Here is an 18,151-nt window from a genome sequence, read left to right on the forward strand (position 1 = left end):
GGCTTTATCATCGCAGCAGCTAAACTCACTGGAGGCTTGATGGCTGTGCAGGACATCCAACCTGTTGGAGAACAGTTCCAGCATTTTGCTCTAATCGAAAGAAAGGAATAAAATCAAATATGGCCACAAGAGCGTGCTCTTGTTCAGAACATAGATGACTGATGTAAGAGGCCATGAAGTCTGCCAGACTGCTATGCGACCTTTTCTCTGTGCCACTGCAGGGCCTCCTCTACGCTTCTCTTCCTCTCAGCTCTCTGCTCCTTCAGCAACAGCTCGTTTTGAGCTCTCAAGCTCTGCAGGAAGCAGGACGATGAATCCATATAAATATACATGGCCCCACTCAATATTTTAGCTAAAACTCCAACTAGGAATGCACCACAATAAGGCTACAATAGAATAAGCAAGATAAAAAATAATAGAGAGCATAAATTTCTTGTTAGAAATATAAAGAAAATTTGGAGATGGACTGATTCACAAACAGCTGTGACCTCAACTTTTGTCTCCCAGTCAGCTTTCTTCTTCTCCACCTTCTCCTGGTAGAGGTCCAGGATTTTCCGCAGAGTGTTTAACTTGTTCTGGTAGTGAGATCTGATCTTCTGCACGGTCCACTCCTGATAAGAGAGGACAGTTGGCAGTACCGTTTTTGTTTCAGCGGAGACACTTAAATGGACACTCATGCACATCATCACCTGGTTCTCCCGCACTGTCATCTGGAAGTTCTCTTCCAGCTCCTGGACCATTTCCAGGTGCCTTTTACTCATTGCTTCCATGTCCTTTGCTATCTGTTTATACAGCACACAATTACTAACAGATATCAGACAGACACAAAAATGCAAAAATGCCTTCAAGGGTAACAGTACCCGTATGAGGGCAGCCATGTGAGTGTGAGTGAGAGCAAAACAGCAGTGTCTGACAGTGCCTTCATTGTGCAGCTGCATGGACCTATCACTGAATAACTGGACAAAACACTAAGTAAAAGGTCTGAATATTTATTGTTCACTGAGCAAGTACAGTAAAACTGTTTTCTGTTTAGACACACGGTAATGCAGATTATGATGTTATTTCTTTCTTTTCTTCTTTTTTATTACTGCTTTGCTTTGGAGCAGATGATCTGTTTCCATCTGCCCTCTTACTTTGTCCCTGAACCGTCCAACCTGAGCTGCCCCTCTGACATCCTCATTCATAATTAAACATTTAAAACATCACTGCTCTGTGCTGCAATGATGCTCTGTGATGATGCTCATTGTTTTACCTGAGCAATGCAGAGTTCAGCAGACTCATAGGGGATGTAGATCTTGCCACCCGTTGACTGCCCAGCTTCTGCTGCTCCATCTGCATCACTGCTACCTGGCAGCTGAGAGTCTGATGAGCCTGTAGAAATAGCATGCTGCAAATTACTGTGTACTGGAAAGAAGGGGACTTAGTGAAACTGATAGTTAGCAGTGCCGTGCAGGAGCACTATTTCAAATCGGTATGCAGCTACAGTTCTTAAAGTATACTTGAGAAGCACGTTAAAATGGTGACTAAGTTATGTAAAGCAAACTCGCATAGACTTAGACTTGATAGAGATTGTCTGCCATTTCATGCTGTAAATAGTGTTAAGCACTTTATGATTTTTCATGTTTATGTTACTGTGAATCATGTGGAAGCCTCTACATAAATCCTCATTTGGGCAGACATATCTGTAATTTCCCCATTGTGGGATCAATAAAGTATCGTCATCTTTTTCTGTTTGGGTGATCAGCGTGTGGAACGAGCAAAACTAAAACTGGATCCTGAAAAGGATCAATTTCAACTTCACTGTTACACTGTCTAAAGCGGGACCAACAATGGTTGTGGCGCTGTGGTAACTGACAGAAGTATGTTGTTATGTTTTGTGTCTCTTAATGTTTATTCTATAGATTGCTTCTTATGAATTCTCATGTGCTGCTCAGTTTTATTGTAAAGGCCTGCCTAGAGAAGGGAGTTGCAGATTAGCTTAGCATATGAATGTGGCAGGGTTCATGTTGCATTCTTGTCCCTATACAAAAAAAAAAACAAGAAAAATAACCTTTCCACATTCCACCACACCTGTTGTCATACTTACCTCACAGCAGAGAAACACAGAAACTAAACTGTACATTTAAATGATAAGAAAAATCTGTGCTTCCCCATCGTTTTTGCCCTTTGACTCCTTAAAATCAGTCAGTTTTTTTTTTTTTCAGATGTATTTGTGCTGTTTGCAGTTTGTTTGTTGTTTGTTTCATTCCTGTCCCATTAGATTAGATATGATTGATTTTGTGACCTTTTGGAGGGCGCTGACCTGGGTTTGAGATTTGTTGACCTTAGCGCCCTTGCTCCAAATGCAACAGTGAGATGCTACTTAAACACGGTTCGACAATCTAATAATTTCCTGTACAATGAAACACAGTGTCTGTCTCATGTACTTTTGCTTTTGGTACTTTGTATTTTGATGAAGCAGTTTTACATTGTTGTATTTGCCAGTTTTACTTCAACATACTCACTGTGTAAGCAGAAAATGAACTCCCACACTATCACTCCCTTTACTCTGCTACAACATACTCCTTCCTTTTTTAAATTTTTTATTTTTTTTACAGCACCTTGGTTGACCTCTTGTCCACTGTGTTTCCTTCGGTCTGCAGTGATCCAGCGCCTGAACGCAGCCCACCTCTTCATCCAGAGAGTTTGGGGATGAGCAACAGCTTGAACAATGAAGCAAATGTTTTTGAAGAGTTGGAATCAGCTTGAGGAACAAACGGATAAATAAGAAGAAAGAGAAGGCACAGATTCTCAAAGCGTAGCATGTTATCTATTTTATCTTTATTTTGGGGTAGTTTTTTTTTAAATCCCTGAGTGAACATGTAATCATGTAACTGAAGAAAACTTTAGAATGGTGCTGAAGGTTTTAACCAATGAAATGAATCAAACCATAAAACAACTCAAAAAAAAGTCCAAATAAATAAATTCAGCTCTTTTCCACGTGGATGGAAATCATGTTTTTGTTTATAATGCATTTATGATCTTTTTTTTTGCACTTACACAGACGCAGTCTTGGGGGGAAAAGAAAACACATAAATCGCACTGAAACATTTACATTTTATTTATGAGTTTTAAAACATATGTTACATCTTTATGCTGAGCGATTCATGGCATTCAGTATGACGTCTGTTTACATTTCTGAAGGTTACACTCAAAATGTAATTACTGCATGATTAATATTTTCAAGTTAGAACTAAATAGTTAGTTCTGGTTTGTTTTCTTTTTCAGCTCAAAGCTTTACCACTCTCAGTTTAATCTAAAATATTCCACAAAATGGCCCCGTTTGAATATTTCATCGTTCTCTGTCTCTTACAGACCCCCCCCCCTCTTTGATTCCTGGTACAGGAATGTGGGCGTGTTGTCATGCTGTAACTTTCCTCCCAGAAACACCTTTCAGTAGAGAAACAGAAATTATGTCAGGAATGACAGAGAAAGACAGCAGACTAAAAACACTGATCCAGCTGAATGAGTCTAAAAGCAGAATAAGCACAAAAGCAAAAGACTCATTCAGAGCAAACCTTAAAGTCTGATCTGACCTGCTGCGTTGTCTTCATACTGGTCAAGCTGTGTGTTGTGAATTATTGGGCATGGCTGCTCGTCTTTAAGCTCTGGTACACTGCCTGGTAGATCTTCCAGCGTCTGCACTGTCACTGGGACCTTAGCAGCCCTCGAGGACACCACGGGGTCCTCGGGGCACGCAGACCTGACAGTTGTCTCCCAGGCAACTGAGAGAAAACAAAAAGCATTACTGTTCACGAATGAAGGGATTCTTGATATATAAAACATAAATACAGACAGTGAACTGAAAAGATGAGATCTAATCTTTACTCCTCCAATTGAAATGAAAAGAAATCCACTGCTGTTGCTTTGAGCAGACTTTTGATGGCTGTGGACAGAGAACAGGTGAAAGAACAAAAAGCAGGTGCAGCATGAGGACAGAGAGCTTAAAAGTAATGATAATATCTTGATTGAACATAAAGACACTAGGCCACGAGAATTCAGATGCACATTAAAAAACAAACAAACTGGAAAACACACCTGAGCATGTAGTTCATCTGCAGGTAGAGTGACTACCAGCTAATTTAAGTCTGTACACTTGTCAGTCAGTATGTGTGTCTGCATGTGCTTCAGTCTGTTTCTAAAGGACCTGGCTGGCCCTTGTATCCACCTCTCCAACCAGACCCCGTTAGGGACAAAGTGTTCTGTTTTTTCTAATGCACCGGCTGCTTCACTGCTTCACAAAGGAGGCAGCCAAGCAGCTGAAATATTTAACCCTCCTCTAACTTCACCTGTCTGCCTGCAGCACCCTCTGTCAGCCGTATCCTTATATCATATCAGATACAGCAAAAAGACGAGGATGCTGTTTTCACCATGATGAATAAAAGCCAGTAGTAATGTGAGTTTGTTTGTTAGCTGTGTGTGTGTGTGTGTGTGTGTGTGTGTTTAAACTCACACTGCTTGCCAGCAGGGGCTACAGATCGATGTCTTCCGACTTTCTTTCCCAGGAAGGTCAGTGCATAAGAGCCACTCTCAGCTCCAGGGGAGTTCACGTACATCGTGAGTATAAATATGTGGTGGAGATCACTGCTGTTCTTTTGGTTGTTCTCTGCCAACTTAGCACATGCAGCAGGACTGGTCCGAAACCAACACAGACAGGAAAATCATTCTGAAGCTTTGAAAGGTGAAAAAGATTTAATTTATATGCAATCTATATTTTGAACTCTCTGTCAACCCTTTAAACTATGTGCAGATGTCAAACTGCCCACTCAGCAGTTTTGCTTGGTGTGTAATCCTGCAGTCAGCCACTTCAAGCTCCTATAAGCTGCAAGCTTCAGAACAGGAAAAACTGAAAATCCTGAACTTTCAGCGTGTGTCTGTTTTTTTTTTTCTTCAGGTTTCCTTATTTCACTGTGCCATATCAGGACAAAATTCCAGTTTCACTTGGCAGGAATTAGCTTCTTTTACTGAGCTGGTACAAATTTACTCAACTAGCCTGCACAAAACAGGCAAAATATACATTTGAATGAAACATAAAGTATACTTAAATTCAAAGATGTAACAAAGATGATAGAGCTGAAGAAAAAAAAAGCAGAACTGAAGATGACTACCTGGTTGTCGGATAAGCTCAGATCCCTTCGGTACGATTCAGGTGGGCTGTGCTGATCAGGAGGATGAGGACGAGTTGGTCCTGATCGCTAAAGGGAACCAAACTCTGGACAGTCTTTAAATATTAAACCTGCAGAGATGGAGTTTCACCAGGTACCAGCTTAAACTCCACAGAGTCAGGTGGTAAAAAGATGCCACAAACAGTCCTCAGGTTTCCCGTGTGTAAGATAGAGATTGTAACTGGATGCTTCCTCATTCTAACACACACACACACACACACACACACACACACACACACACACACACACACACACACACACACACACACACACACACACACACACACACACACACACACATCATTCAGTCTCTCTTTTTACTGTCTGTTTTAGTGTAAACCCACACTTTCTGAAACACATCACCTACATCCAGTAAAAGACTTTCATGCAGGTTTGTTGTGATCAGAAATTCTTGTTTATAGAAATGATATACATTTGCTACAGTGATGTGTTTTGTTTTGTATTAAATCAGATCACAGCTGTCTGCAGCTGCTGCAGCTGAAAGGCATTGTGTTCTTTTGTTCTGTTGTTCTTGGCTGAGGATCTGCGTGACAGTTTTCTTTTTTAGACCAATAAACTCGTTTGGGACATTTAAACCACAGCTTGAGCATCTGTTTAACACACTTTACTTAGAGATAAATCCACCTATGATACCACTTTGATGAAAATGCAGCTTTGCCTGCTGTTTCCTCTTTATTTTTCCTCCTCCCCACAGTCATAACCCTAACCATGGATGTCAAATTGTCACTTTGTCCAATCTGGAAATTCCAACCAATTAAACACGCAAGTCTGTCATCACATCTTGCATATGCAATGGAGGCTTTATTGCATGTCCCCACTGGCCTGTGAGAATTTGATTGTTCAGTCTGATGACAAACTCTGACTGTGTTAAAATAATGTAATCACTGCACTCTGTTGAGGCATGAAGCCTGCAAAGAGTGTGAGGACCTGGCTGTGCTGTTATGATAGCACACCACACCTTAGAGATTCTCATTACCTCATCATCCCAAAGCTGAGACCTTTGAGGAATTGTTCTGTCTTCTGTTCAGTAAAACAACAGTGACAGAAACCTGTTGGTTTGTCTGCAGATTCCAGCAGTGAGTACACATGTTGAACTGTACAGATGTTGAAAATGTCCATATCGAGCCCCAAACTTCTTATAAATAAAAAATGTGCTTTAAACGGCAATGCCTTACTTGTTGTGGGTTTTCAGATAATTAGAAGATGGTAGTTAAAGAATACGAGAGACGTTTGTCATATAAATGGTTTTTACATGTCCAGCAAATATTAATTAATTGGAAATAAAGGATTAAACCTCCACAAAGTAAATAAATAAATAAAAAATAAAAGAACAAAAAAAAAAATTGTAGAATAAAATAGAATAAAGTATACAGTAAAGTGAGCCATCAAACTATACACTCAACACACCGCTCCCAGATGTCCCAGATGTCCGCGAGATCCCCATTTTTATTGACTTTTTTTAATATGCTGGCACGTGATCAGCAGATGTTTTCAAGCTAGCAACGGGACTGTTTTAAATCTGCATGAGGATCTGTCGCCAGTGCTCACGCTGAATCCGGATGTTGCGTTAAATGATCGCAGTTGCGTTGCCCTCTGCCGAGGACGCACAGCGGTTCGGCCCACTGGTAGCTGTGGTGGGCGGCATGGGCTGGACCCGTTGCTAGGAGTGGTTTGTACGTGAGTATAAATACACTCTTTCTGTCACCACACCGCCCCTGGAAACTCCCTGAGACAAACTTCTTCACTTTAAGGCAACACGGTAAGTCATTTTACTCCCAGAGGAATTTCTCATATGTACCTTAATGGTTAAGATCTTGAACTCCGCTGAGATTTGACGGCTTTAGACATCCTCTCCCCGAGGAGCTCTAAAGCTGCGTCCAGGAATATTGATAGAACTTCTGAGGGTGTGGTTGGAAAAGGAGCCGCCAGAAGTATGAGGTTAGCGAGTTTGACTGGAAGTGCCCTGTTGGCGCAGTTACGCAGAGAATATCAGATGCTATCATAAAAATCACACGAAGGTAACCGGATCTGCAAAGTATGCTACATTTTAATGAACGTCCGTTTCAAAGCTGTGAGTGGGTGTGGCCAGGGTGTCTCCAGACGCTTGCCATTATAGAAAACCGCAAACTGTAAATCCAGAGTAAATATGCAGCATTTCATTTGCGATCTCCAGCAGCGGATGAAAAAACACACTTTGTTTTCTTTTTTCTGCTGCTAACAATTTTGATAGATAAAAACTTAGATAATTATTGAGAGTGACGTTTTTGATCCCCATTTACAAGAGGCAGACTTTATTTTAAGATGCTCCAAACTGTGTCACAGTAGACCGCTTGTGAGACATTAAATGTGACTATAGATGTTCATATTTGGATCAGAGCGCTCCTGATTTCTTTTCTTTTCTTCTCGACAGACTCCACTCTCCACCATGTCTTTCATCCAAGCGTTCTTGCAGCAGAGCGTCTATTTGGGCATGCCTGATGATTCAGTACGTAACACTGTGGTTCTGTTCCAGTTGCTAAGGCCAAAACTTTGTTTTTCCTGTTTCTTTTTTTTTTTTTTCTCTTCCTGTGGTATGCTAGGGTGGAAAAAGTGATCAGGCAGTACAGCAGAGTAGAGAAGTGATACGCTGAAGGTGGTGATATAAAAAGAATGGGTTTAGAGGTTGAAGACAGGAAGGAAATGCAAAAGTGATGCGAGTAATAATGAAAATGTCGATAAGGAAGCCTGAACTGTAAAGATTATATGCAATGAGAAAGATAACCACACAGAGTCTTGTGAATGTATGACTCATTGAAGCTGGAATTTGAGCCCCTCCCTTTATAAACTCTGCAAACAGATCAAAATGATACTTCTCCTTTCCCTGATTTCTTAACGTGAGCTAAGGGAAAGTTGCACAAGTTACAGGATATCAGCCTGGACTCTTTCTTTTGTCTGTTCAGTTCACAGAGGCATTTTAAAGGCACTTTCCTGGGATTTGAAAGAATAAGGGAGCAGTCTTAATCTCTGTCTTAATCTCAAGAATAAAATCACTTGATTTAAACATTTTTGTACTTAAAGCATTTGAAAAATGCACCTCTACATTTCACCTTGTACATTCCTCTTACAGTCAAGTATTTACCAAACACAATAATCTGACTCCTTTCAGGCCTTAAAGAACGAGGGAACTGTGAAGCCGGCACCCAATTTCAACGCCAGTGGAGATGCAGCAGTCCTGGACAAGGCCATCAAGACAAAAGGTGAGCTTAAAATTCACGAGGGACACTCCGGAGCGTGTGTGAACATGCTTTGGTGTCGCAATCTGCCTCTTTAAGTGTGAGGTACTGGCTTTCTAGTGAAGAACCTTAACACCCTCTGCTGGCCATCATATATGATTACCTCTTCGGCAGAAAGTCACCTCCCATCTCCCTCTAGGACATGAATGACAAAAATTCTTGTTCTACTAACTTCTGCAGGTGTGGATGAGAACACCATTATTGAAATCCTAGTCAAAAGGAGCAATGATCAGAGACAGCAGATCAAAGAGGCTTACCAGAAGGCCAATGGCAAGGTATTGACAATTAGACAAATCCAAAACAGACACACACCATTTCATCCTCTGGATGCTGCATTTACTCATCTGTTGAACCCTTGTAGCCTCTGGAATCAGCCCTGAAGAGCGCACTGAAGGGAGATCTGGAGGATGTCGTGCTGGGTCTGCTGAAAACACCAGCCCAGTATGATGCCCAGCAGCTGAAAATGGCAATGAAGGTACACACACTCACACAAAAACACGTATCACTAAAATGGAAGCACTGACACCAAGATATACCCCTTAGAAACTCTTAGAAAGTACTTGAATACATTTGTTTTAAATGCTGTGGTATCACCATGATCTCTTATTGTTGGTGCATAATGATATCCACCCACTTCCACATATTCATCCATTGTTTATTAAAAGGAGGTGGCTAAAAGGTGTGTGTTTGAATTAGGTTTGAAGCATTAAGGGTCTTTCTGTTTTCATCTTTTTATCGATACATCTCTTTCTCAGGGACTGGGAACAGATGAGGACACCCTGATAGAGATTTTAGCTTCCCGAAACAACAGGCAGATCCTGGACATAAAGAAAGTCTACAAGGAAGGTTTGTGCTAGCAAAGTTTAAACAACAATCTTCAGTTTCCAGAAGCCAGTATTTGGAGGTAACAGCGACACAAGTGTCAGTGGGAAACGCTTTCATACCGCTTTTGTGATTTCTTTGCTAAGAATTCAAGAAAGAGCTGGAGGAAGACCTCAGGTCTGATACTAGTGGAGACTTCAGGGCAGCCCTCATTTCACTCTGCAAGGTACTTGAGTTTCTACACTTGTTTTCTGACCTGTATCTGGTATTTCATTTGCTGTTCTGTAACCGGATCTTTACCACAATCATTTATTCTCTTAAGTTCTAAAGCAACATAACACTCCTCACTGTAGCTTGGAAACTAAGCTGTTTATAAAAAGCAAACTTACTCCATAGTGACACACATACATGTGGACACACTTGAACTCACATTTGGGCATTTTACAAACTCAGTTCCCATTTTAAATAAAGTTTAAAGCCACAGTTTGATTAAATGGTGAGAAATACAAAGCTTTCCTGGTGTATTAATTTTATACTGAACATTTTTTTGTGCTTACTGTGCTTTTTTAAGCTCCTCCCACTATCTGATTTATTATGGAACTAATTTAGTACGGCGTTTTTATTCATAAAGTACGTGTGACTTACAGCATGGAAGCTGCTTCAGTTTCATTCAGCACAGTGATCATGTGTGTTTCTTTGTATCACAGGCTGCCAGGACTGAAGGAGTTTGTGAACAACTGATTGACAGTGATGCCAGGGCTCTGTACGAGGCCGGAGAGGGCAGGAAGGGCAAAGACTGCTCCGTCTTCATCGACATCCTAACCAGCAGGAGTGCCATTCATCTCCGTCAAGGTTTGCTAGCTTCTTATCCTGTTAAGTATATTTTGAAGTGTTAGCTCTGACAGCTCCTTGTCAGAGGAGTAATCTCTACTTCTTCTACTTCAGTATTTGATAGGTACAAAAAGTACAGCAAAGTGGATGTGGCCAAAGCTATCGACCTGGAACTGAAGGGAGATATTGAGAATTGTCTCACAGCAGTCGGTAAAGTCAGAAACCTCCACTAACTCCATTGTTTTGGCATTAAATCAGCATCTTGCAGGCAGACTGGATTCAAACTAACTCCTTTTTTACTATCCACAGTGAAGTGTGCTGGAAGCAGACCTGCCTTCTTTGCAGAGAAACTCTACTTGGCCATGAAGGTACAGCATATGTAGGCTACTACTGCTACGACTTAACAGTCACTCACAAGCGGATAAAAGTACAATTGGTAGAAGTAGCCTGTTATTTTGCTGAAGCCTTTGTCAGTTGAAAACTCCAGATGGCTGTTGATAAAGGAAGACCCCCCGCCGCAGATAAAGTAAACTAGATTTGTCTTTCAATGATCTAAATGTTAAATCATGCGTGTTCTACCATGTAGAAGTTGACTGTCATGTGTGAGCAGTGGCGAGCAGGGTGAACCCAAATGCAGAACTCCAACACAGGACTGACTGTCGCTGAAGGTTTATTTACAGAAAATAATCCAAAATGTACAAAACTGAGGTTGATGAAAAGACAGCAAAAACAGGAACAAAACCACACCTCCATGAGGGAGGACGCAACAAGGAACGGAGCAAACACAGGGGCTTAAATACACACAGGAGGTAATGTTGGGAGACAAGAAACAGCTGGAGAACACAGGGCACAGGTGAACAGAATCTAACAAATTAAACAGGGAAAGCAAAACTAAACATGACACATAGGGTGCACTGGACTGTCAAAGTAAAACAGGAAGTAAATGCAGACTAAGCACAACATGAGGAGATAACATAGAGAAGAGGCCAGGAACTAACAAAACACTGAACACCGAGACGTAGGAAGACAAGAAAAGGATACAAAACCCAGACTAATCTCAAAATCATGACAAACTGAAGACCCACATGAAAGAAACCAAATAAACATAATCAGAGAAATAACAAAACATAACCAAAAAGGACACAAGATACCGGGCCGTCGGTCCAGGATCGTGACATTGACTCTACAAAACTCCTTACACAGGCCAACCATTTTTCCCCTCCCCTAAAATGTTTATGGTGGCTCAAGATTTAGAGCAGGTTGTCTACAGTTCAGAAGGTTGGAGGTTCAATTCCCCAGCTAATGCATCTGTATGCTGAACCATGAATAGTCCCTGATGCATCCATCTGGGTTTGTGTGTGTGCATGACACTTAAAAATGTGTCTGTGGCTACAGCTTGCAGTGTAACAAGTGCGTTTAAGTGCTGTTTGAGAGTAAAATAGTGTTATATAAATTACAGTCCATTTACCATGGACTAAACTAGGAGAGGGTAGAAATAATTGGAGGGGGAAAAAACTAATTTAACAAATTTTAACTAAAACTAATTTTTTAGATCTCTGAATATAAGCAGACACCAGTGAGCACTGCTGTGCCTTTTGGGGTTCAGAATTTTCTAAATTCAGTTACCCAATATAGCAAACAGCTGGGCAGCATAGTGGGGAATTAGTCACTTCACAGCACATCAATACATGAAATCCACTGATATAGATGTGAGTAAATAGTTGTCAGGTGAATGTCTGAACCTAGTCATAAGCGTCATAGTGCTGCAAAAGGGTATTCTTCGACCTGTACAACATTGCTATTATCTGCCTTTTTTTAAAGTTTAAGTTATAAACTGACTTACTTAGTCAATAGCACATAAATCAAGACTAAATATAATATTTGTCCAGTTGTTGAAATTCTATAGCAAACCATCTTTTCTAAGATGGAAATGATTGCCAAATATGAAAATTTATATATATTTTTTTCTTACATTTTAAATGGCTATTGGGATTTAAAAAAAAAAAGTCACAATTTTGTCACTCTTGGTGCTTGTATCCACTTTTTTGAAATATCGTTTGTTGCCTGCTCCACTGTATAATAATTATTTTATGACTGCCTCTTTTCTGCCCTTCAGGGTAAAGGTACTCGCAAGAATATCTTGACCCGCATCATGGTGAGCCGCTCTGAAATTGACATGATACGGATCAAGGAAGAATACCAGAAAAATTACGGCAAAACACTCTACCAGGAAATTCTGGTGAGCAGACGTCTAAAAGACAAAACCCCCATTCCAGATGCTAAGTTTTTGATGGGATGTGCAAATGACAATATACAAGTCAAAGAAAAACATTGTAAAAAGGCTTCTTTCGTTTTTTCCCCTTTAGGATGACACCAAAGGTGACTATGAGAAGATTCTGCTCGCTCTCTGTGGGAGTGAAAACTAGCAGCTTGTGGCTGAGATCAAGGCCTATACAGCAGAAGGTCTGTGACAGTGTGCAACTGTGGAAAATCGCCTGTTAATGTACCTTTTGTGCTTGTGGAGACCCGACAAGATAGTCTTTCTTTGCAAGACGTCATGATATTTAGAAGATATCGGTAATGAGCGTATACTAACATGGAGTTAGCACTGCTTCAGCAGATAGAATTGCTTAGAAAGGAAACCGCTTTTTTAATTACAGCACAGGTCTCACAGCAGTATACGAGCAGATCTATGCTCTAGACAGACTTAGCTTGCACCTACTAGGTTCTATATGTGATGCTTGAAGAGAAGTTAATGTCAGTGATCACAGTGCAGCTGATGTATCCAGGTCGCCACATGCCAATTGTTTAGCATTACCATTACTCTTAATGAGCTTTGATATTCTGCAAATAAAAGCTTTTTCTTTTTTTTTTTTTTTAACTGAAGGTCTGTCTGAGTGGTCTTGGTTCTTTCCAAATTCATACAACACATATCAGACACATGAATAAATAGCTACAGTTGTGGTCACAGGTTTACATACAGTCAGATTAAAGCTGAAGAAATGTTCGGTCAGAACGAGCACAAGCCAGAAACAGGTGAGAATTTAAAAAGGCTCAAAGGATCAAACAACCAGTGAGTGAAAACAAATCTGTTCTCCACCCAAGTGACTGAGGGTAGGTGTGGTGAGCAGGCAGAATCAGTTTAATCAGTATCAAGAGGATATTTAGAGGCAAGAACTTTCCAGGAAAAACAAAACACAAGGGTTGCTGTGGCTCAAGAAGTAGAGCAGGTTATCTCTGATTCCTGGCTGCTCCAGTCTGCATGCCAAAGTCTCCTTGGGCGAGATACTGAAACCTGAGTTGCTCCTGATGCGTTCATCTGAGTGTGAATCAGGGGTGAAAGTAAGCCGGTACGGTCCGGTACTGCGTACCGCTAAAAGATTCTGCCCTGGTACGGAGTACCTGGAAGGGGGTGAGGGTAAAGCCTTCATTCAGAACCAGTCATGGCTGCACTTTGGGCCAGAATAGATCTGCTAGCAATGAGCAGTTCAAAACATGACTTCATCAGTTAATAAATAGCTCTTTTTTTTCTCATTTCAAATTGTTTCTGAACTGTTTGTGTTATGCTGGACCATCAATTCTCCAGCTTCTCTCGCCTTGGAGCTAGGCTTTCGTCAACAGCCAACCTTTAAAATGTTCACGAATATGTTCAGCCTGTTTACTGGCCATGTATCAGGGGCGGACTGGGGAGAAAAAGTGGCCCGGGAGTTCCTGACAGACTGGCCCACTATATATATATATATATATATGTGTGTGTGTGTGTGTGTGTGTGTTTGTGTGTGTGTGTGTGTGTGTATACTGTATATGAATCTATACATGGCACGTAGTGTATATAACCCTAACCCTTCCAGCAATAATATGATTACAATAATACAATAATATGGCATAACAAAATAACTAACAAACTTAACAACTTGACCCTGACAAAATACAGGGGAAAAACAACTGGAAAGCTACTGAAACCTACATTGTTCACCCAGTGAGTAACCTCTGCAGCAACCAACTCTTTTCTGCTACACCATCTATAATTTTATCACTCTCCAGCATCTTTAGGACATCTGTCTGAGTAGCCATGAGCATGAAAGCCTCAAGGTGCTGTTGTGAAAGAGAGCTCCTAATCCTGTTTTTGATGAACCTTAGAGTGGAAAAGCTTCTTTCACAAGCTACCTGTGTTACAGACAGGGTTAGCAGAAACTTATATGCAAGCCCTATGGTGCTGTATGCATCTGTAAGGAGATTGTATTGCCTCAGAACACGATAGCAGCAAAATGGACAGTCATTGCAAGATGAACAGTTTTTGCAAACTATCTCCATCACATCTTCAGCATCCTGTGGTCCTTCCTTTGTTTCCTTGGTTGGATACTCCTCCATTACAGAAGTCTTTAACCGGTCCCACTGTCCTGCCAGGCTGATGAGCTCATTCTGTAAACTGGCAACTGTTGCATTGTCTTCAAATGGCAGTAGACACTTGCTCAGCTGTTGGAAAGATGACTCTGGGAATCTGCCAGCATAGGCTGTTACCTGGTTAAAGTTTTTGGGATCCAAAAGTGCCAAATCAGCATATAGTGTGCCATTTTTTGGAAAGCGCTGGTTAATGCTCTCTAAAACTGTGTCCATGATTTGGTTATGGACATCAAGTCAAGTCAAGTCAAGTTTATTTATAAAGCACATTTAAAACAACGACGTTGACCAAAGTGCTGTACAAGATCTGTAACCCCAAGGACTATACTAAATAAAAATAAAAATATATAAATAAATAAATAAAATAATAAAATAAAAATATCAATCTTGTATGACGTGATAGCATCACTTAGAGACTCATCTCGGCACATCTCACCTGGCGTAGATTTCTTCTTTCTACCACGTTTTTGTGGCAGAGATGCTTCAACTTCCAGCTCATTCTCATCATTTAGGTTGTTCTTGGCCCACTGGACAAATGTGTCTGCGGCTGTTTTGACTTCCTGAAAGTCTCTGCTAATATTTTTCAGCTGCGATTCTGCACCCACAATCATCCGATGAGCTGTCAGTGTGTCCATTCCACTTGTCTGGAGGTACTTTGAGACTGGTGTGGTAATGTGGAAGATTCTCATGAAAACCTGGGCTGTAAGTACTGTTTCATATTTTAAGAGCTGGGTGATGTATCCCATTGCATTGACACGTGCGGTGGTACTGACGGTATTCATATCTTTGATAGCAGACAGAGTGTGAAGAACATCGACATATAGGGCCCCATCTGGCTTTCCAAACGAGCCAAATACTTTTGACAGAGCAACGTCTTTTGACCACCAGCGCGTTTGCCCTATTGGGGCAAGACGTCTATGTTTTAGATTCTTGCTCTGCGTTTCCCAAATGTTCATCCTCTGGTAGGACTCTCTAATGAAGATAGCAATGTTGTTTAGCAGTGTAAATAGAGAGCCACTTGCCAAAACACATTCTGTCGTGTCTGAAAGTACAAGGTTTAGTATGTGTGTGTGTAGCACCACACATGGAGTTGATTGGGGGACTTCTGATTCAAAAGGGCAGAGAAGCCATTATACTGACCCTGCATATTGGAGGCCCCATCTGTAGAACTCCCAATACACTGTTTCAAATCCAGATTCATTCCCTCCAGCACCTTGCTTACAAGTTGGACAAAATACTGACCTGTGGATGCTTCACATCTGATCACTGCCACAAGGCGCTCATGAATGATGTCTGTCACATAGCGTATGACAACAGAGCACTGGTCTTGAGCTGTGATGTCTGGGGTGGTGTCGATTTGAATGGAGTACATACCAGTCTCACGGATTTCTGTTGCTATAATATTCTTCATTAGGGACTGGATTGTGCTGATTATGTAATCAACTGGTGTTTTTGAAAGCAAAGTAACAAGTGCACCTCTTCCTTTTTTAGATTCAGATTTGTGGATCTGCGTGCTTTTTTCTATGCTGAGTGTAAGGTGCTCCTTGAGGCACACGTCATATTTGCCCAGCAAAATGATCATCTCTAAAAAATTATCATGATCCAGAGTATCATCATCCAGTGTGTATGCTGCCTCGGCCTGTTTGCCTCTGAAGCTCAAACCCCTTTTACCGATCAGTTTTACAACATCTATGATGCGCTCAAGAACTTGTCGCCTCCTGCGTACTTGCTGCCTGTGAAGTGACATCTGAGGTCCAATAAGAAGTTCCTTAACTGTCTTTTTGGAGGACTGAAGGAAGTATGCCTCACCACAAACTCTGTGGTTATCACTTCGCTCATGCTCTTCAGTTCTCAGGTGTATATGTGTGAAGGTGGTCATGCCAGAAATGAAGGAACTACTGTCACTACTTTTAGCATAAGCCATGCAAACAAAGCAGAAGAGTGCTTGATTTTTGTCATTGTATGACAGCCATTTTCTTATTGTACCATTTTTACGGGTAAATGCTTTTTGTGCTATAGGCTTGTCTGCCTTCTGTTTGGGGTGAAAACGAAGAAAAAGGTCTAATGTCTCTGGTTTGGGTCTGGTGAAATAATCAGTCTCTGACTGATGGGCATCTAGGCCTTCCTCTTGAGTCACATCTCTCTCTGTAGAATCATCAGATTCACTTTCAGCCTATAAATAATTAGTAATTGTTAATTGAATTAGTAGGCCTAAAGAACAACTACACAACCAGTAATAATACTAATACAAAAGCAATAATTAATGATATTAGTAGCTGGTATTAGTGCATGAGTTAATGAGTAAATTATTATTATTATTAGTAGTAGTAATAGTGGTAGTAGTAGTAGTATTCCAACCATAGTACTTTGTCTTTGTTCTTGTAGATGCTCTTCAGGATCAGGATGCTCTTTGCCCCTATCAAATGCTGAGCTTTGGCCCTTTTGGCTGTCATGTCCTTCCTCACCTGGGTTATCATCACCCACTGTCTATACAAACATTAGTACTGTTAGTATGTCAAGTGCTGTGTAAAACAACAGACGCAACAAAAAAAATTAAAAATAAATATGAAACAATGCTAACCTTGCTTGTGCTGCTGCTAGCAGTAGCCTCTGACCTCTCATCATGTCTTGACCCAGAACTTGAGGACGGACCACCAAACAAGTCAGCAATTTTTAAATTAGTTGCTGCACTATCCTTGAGAGCTTTTCTTTTTCTCTCTCTCAGCTTTTCAGCGCCACCTTTACGTTTCGTCGTTTGTTTAGACCCTGGCTTAGACTGCTCCATCTTTATGGCAATGCGGACTTATTTTTTCACGTTTCAGTAGTGTCAACAGTGTCGCGGAGGGATCACATGATGAGTTAGACCCCCTCAGCAGTGTCAGTGTGCAACTGGCGTGTCTCTCTTGACTTGTCACTCATGGGATACAAACAGGGAGATGTAATTAATGTGGCATTAGTATGGACAAGGCTTTTCCAGTTCGTGACTACTTGTATTAATAAGTGACACAGCTGCTGTATGTTTTCGTAGTCCGGCCCGGATTTTCTGGGACAAGTTTTTTTTTTTTTTCTGATCTCCGCTGCATGCCGTCAGCCCGCATCAGCTGGCCGGCATGCTTGTTCATGTGTTTACAGGCTCATTCCACGGCCGCGCGCTAAGCAGATTTGCCTGACTGGAGTGGGGGAGAGGTAATAGGCACTGTTAAACAGCAGCGTGACTATGGGCCGGGGCCGCAGTGCGCGGCAATGGCTCCTCCACGGACTGAGTTAAACAGCCGGCGGCCCACTAACCCATCGGCCCACCGGGGAAATCCCCGGTAGTAATGTATGCCAGTCCGCCCCTGATATAATGTGCAAAACAGTTTTTAAAAGACATTTTAAAAACACAGCCATGCATATGATGTAAAGAATGAGAAAGCTTGTTCAGCATTTGTGTAATTAGTGGACTAAGCTGCCAACCGGGGTAATAAAATGATTTTCTTGCACTTTAGTACTTCAAAAACCTGAATTAAAAGCTGGTGTATGGCATTTCACGTGAAAAATTTTTAACTGGCATGAAGAAACTAGTCTCCGTTTGCCATCGCAGAAAGGGGGATTGACTTG

At 41.2% G+C, this 18,151-nt stretch overlaps 1 protein-coding gene across 1 annotated transcript; it reads left to right on the forward strand.

Annotated features, from left to right (window-relative positions):
- The first annotated feature begins 6,853 nt into the window (after window positions 1-6,853).
- anxa1a (annexin A1a) lies at window positions 6,854-13,036 on the forward strand. Its single transcript, XM_030737551.1, has 12 exons — window positions 6,854-6,984; window positions 7,636-7,710; window positions 8,371-8,461; window positions 8,678-8,772; window positions 8,859-8,972; window positions 9,253-9,343; window positions 9,466-9,545; window positions 10,027-10,171; window positions 10,265-10,360; window positions 10,460-10,518; window positions 12,267-12,389; window positions 12,517-13,036. Exons 2-12 carry the CDS (start codon window positions 7,651-7,653, stop codon window positions 12,574-12,576), a joined length of 1,014 nt encoding a protein of 337 aa, XP_030593411.1. The 5' UTR covers window positions 6,854-6,984; window positions 7,636-7,650; the 3' UTR covers window positions 12,577-13,036.
- The last annotated feature ends 5,115 nt before the right edge of the window (window positions 13,037-18,151 follow it).

This window comes from Archocentrus centrarchus, chromosome 9 (genome assembly GCF_007364275.1).
Source record: "Archocentrus centrarchus isolate MPI-CPG fArcCen1 chromosome 9, fArcCen1, whole genome shotgun sequence".
Lineage (NCBI taxonomy): Eukaryota > Metazoa > Chordata > Actinopteri > Cichliformes > Cichlidae > Archocentrus > Archocentrus centrarchus.

What these genes read in the sequence shown, in the direction of transcription:
- anxa1a (XM_030737551.1), top strand. Translation starts at nt 7,651, where the DNA reads ATGTCTTTCATCCAAGCGTTCTTGCAGCAGAGCGTCTATTTGGGCATG. An exon ending in AACTCTACTTGGCCATGAAG is followed by an intron (nt 10,519 to 12,266) that starts GTACAGCATATG and finishes TCTGCCCTTCAG; the next exon opens with GGTAAAGGTACTCGCAAGAA. An exon ending in CACTCTACCAGGAAATTCTG is followed by an intron (nt 12,390 to 12,516) that starts GTGAGCAGACGT and finishes TTTCCCCTTTAG; the next exon opens with GATGACACCAAAGGTGACTA.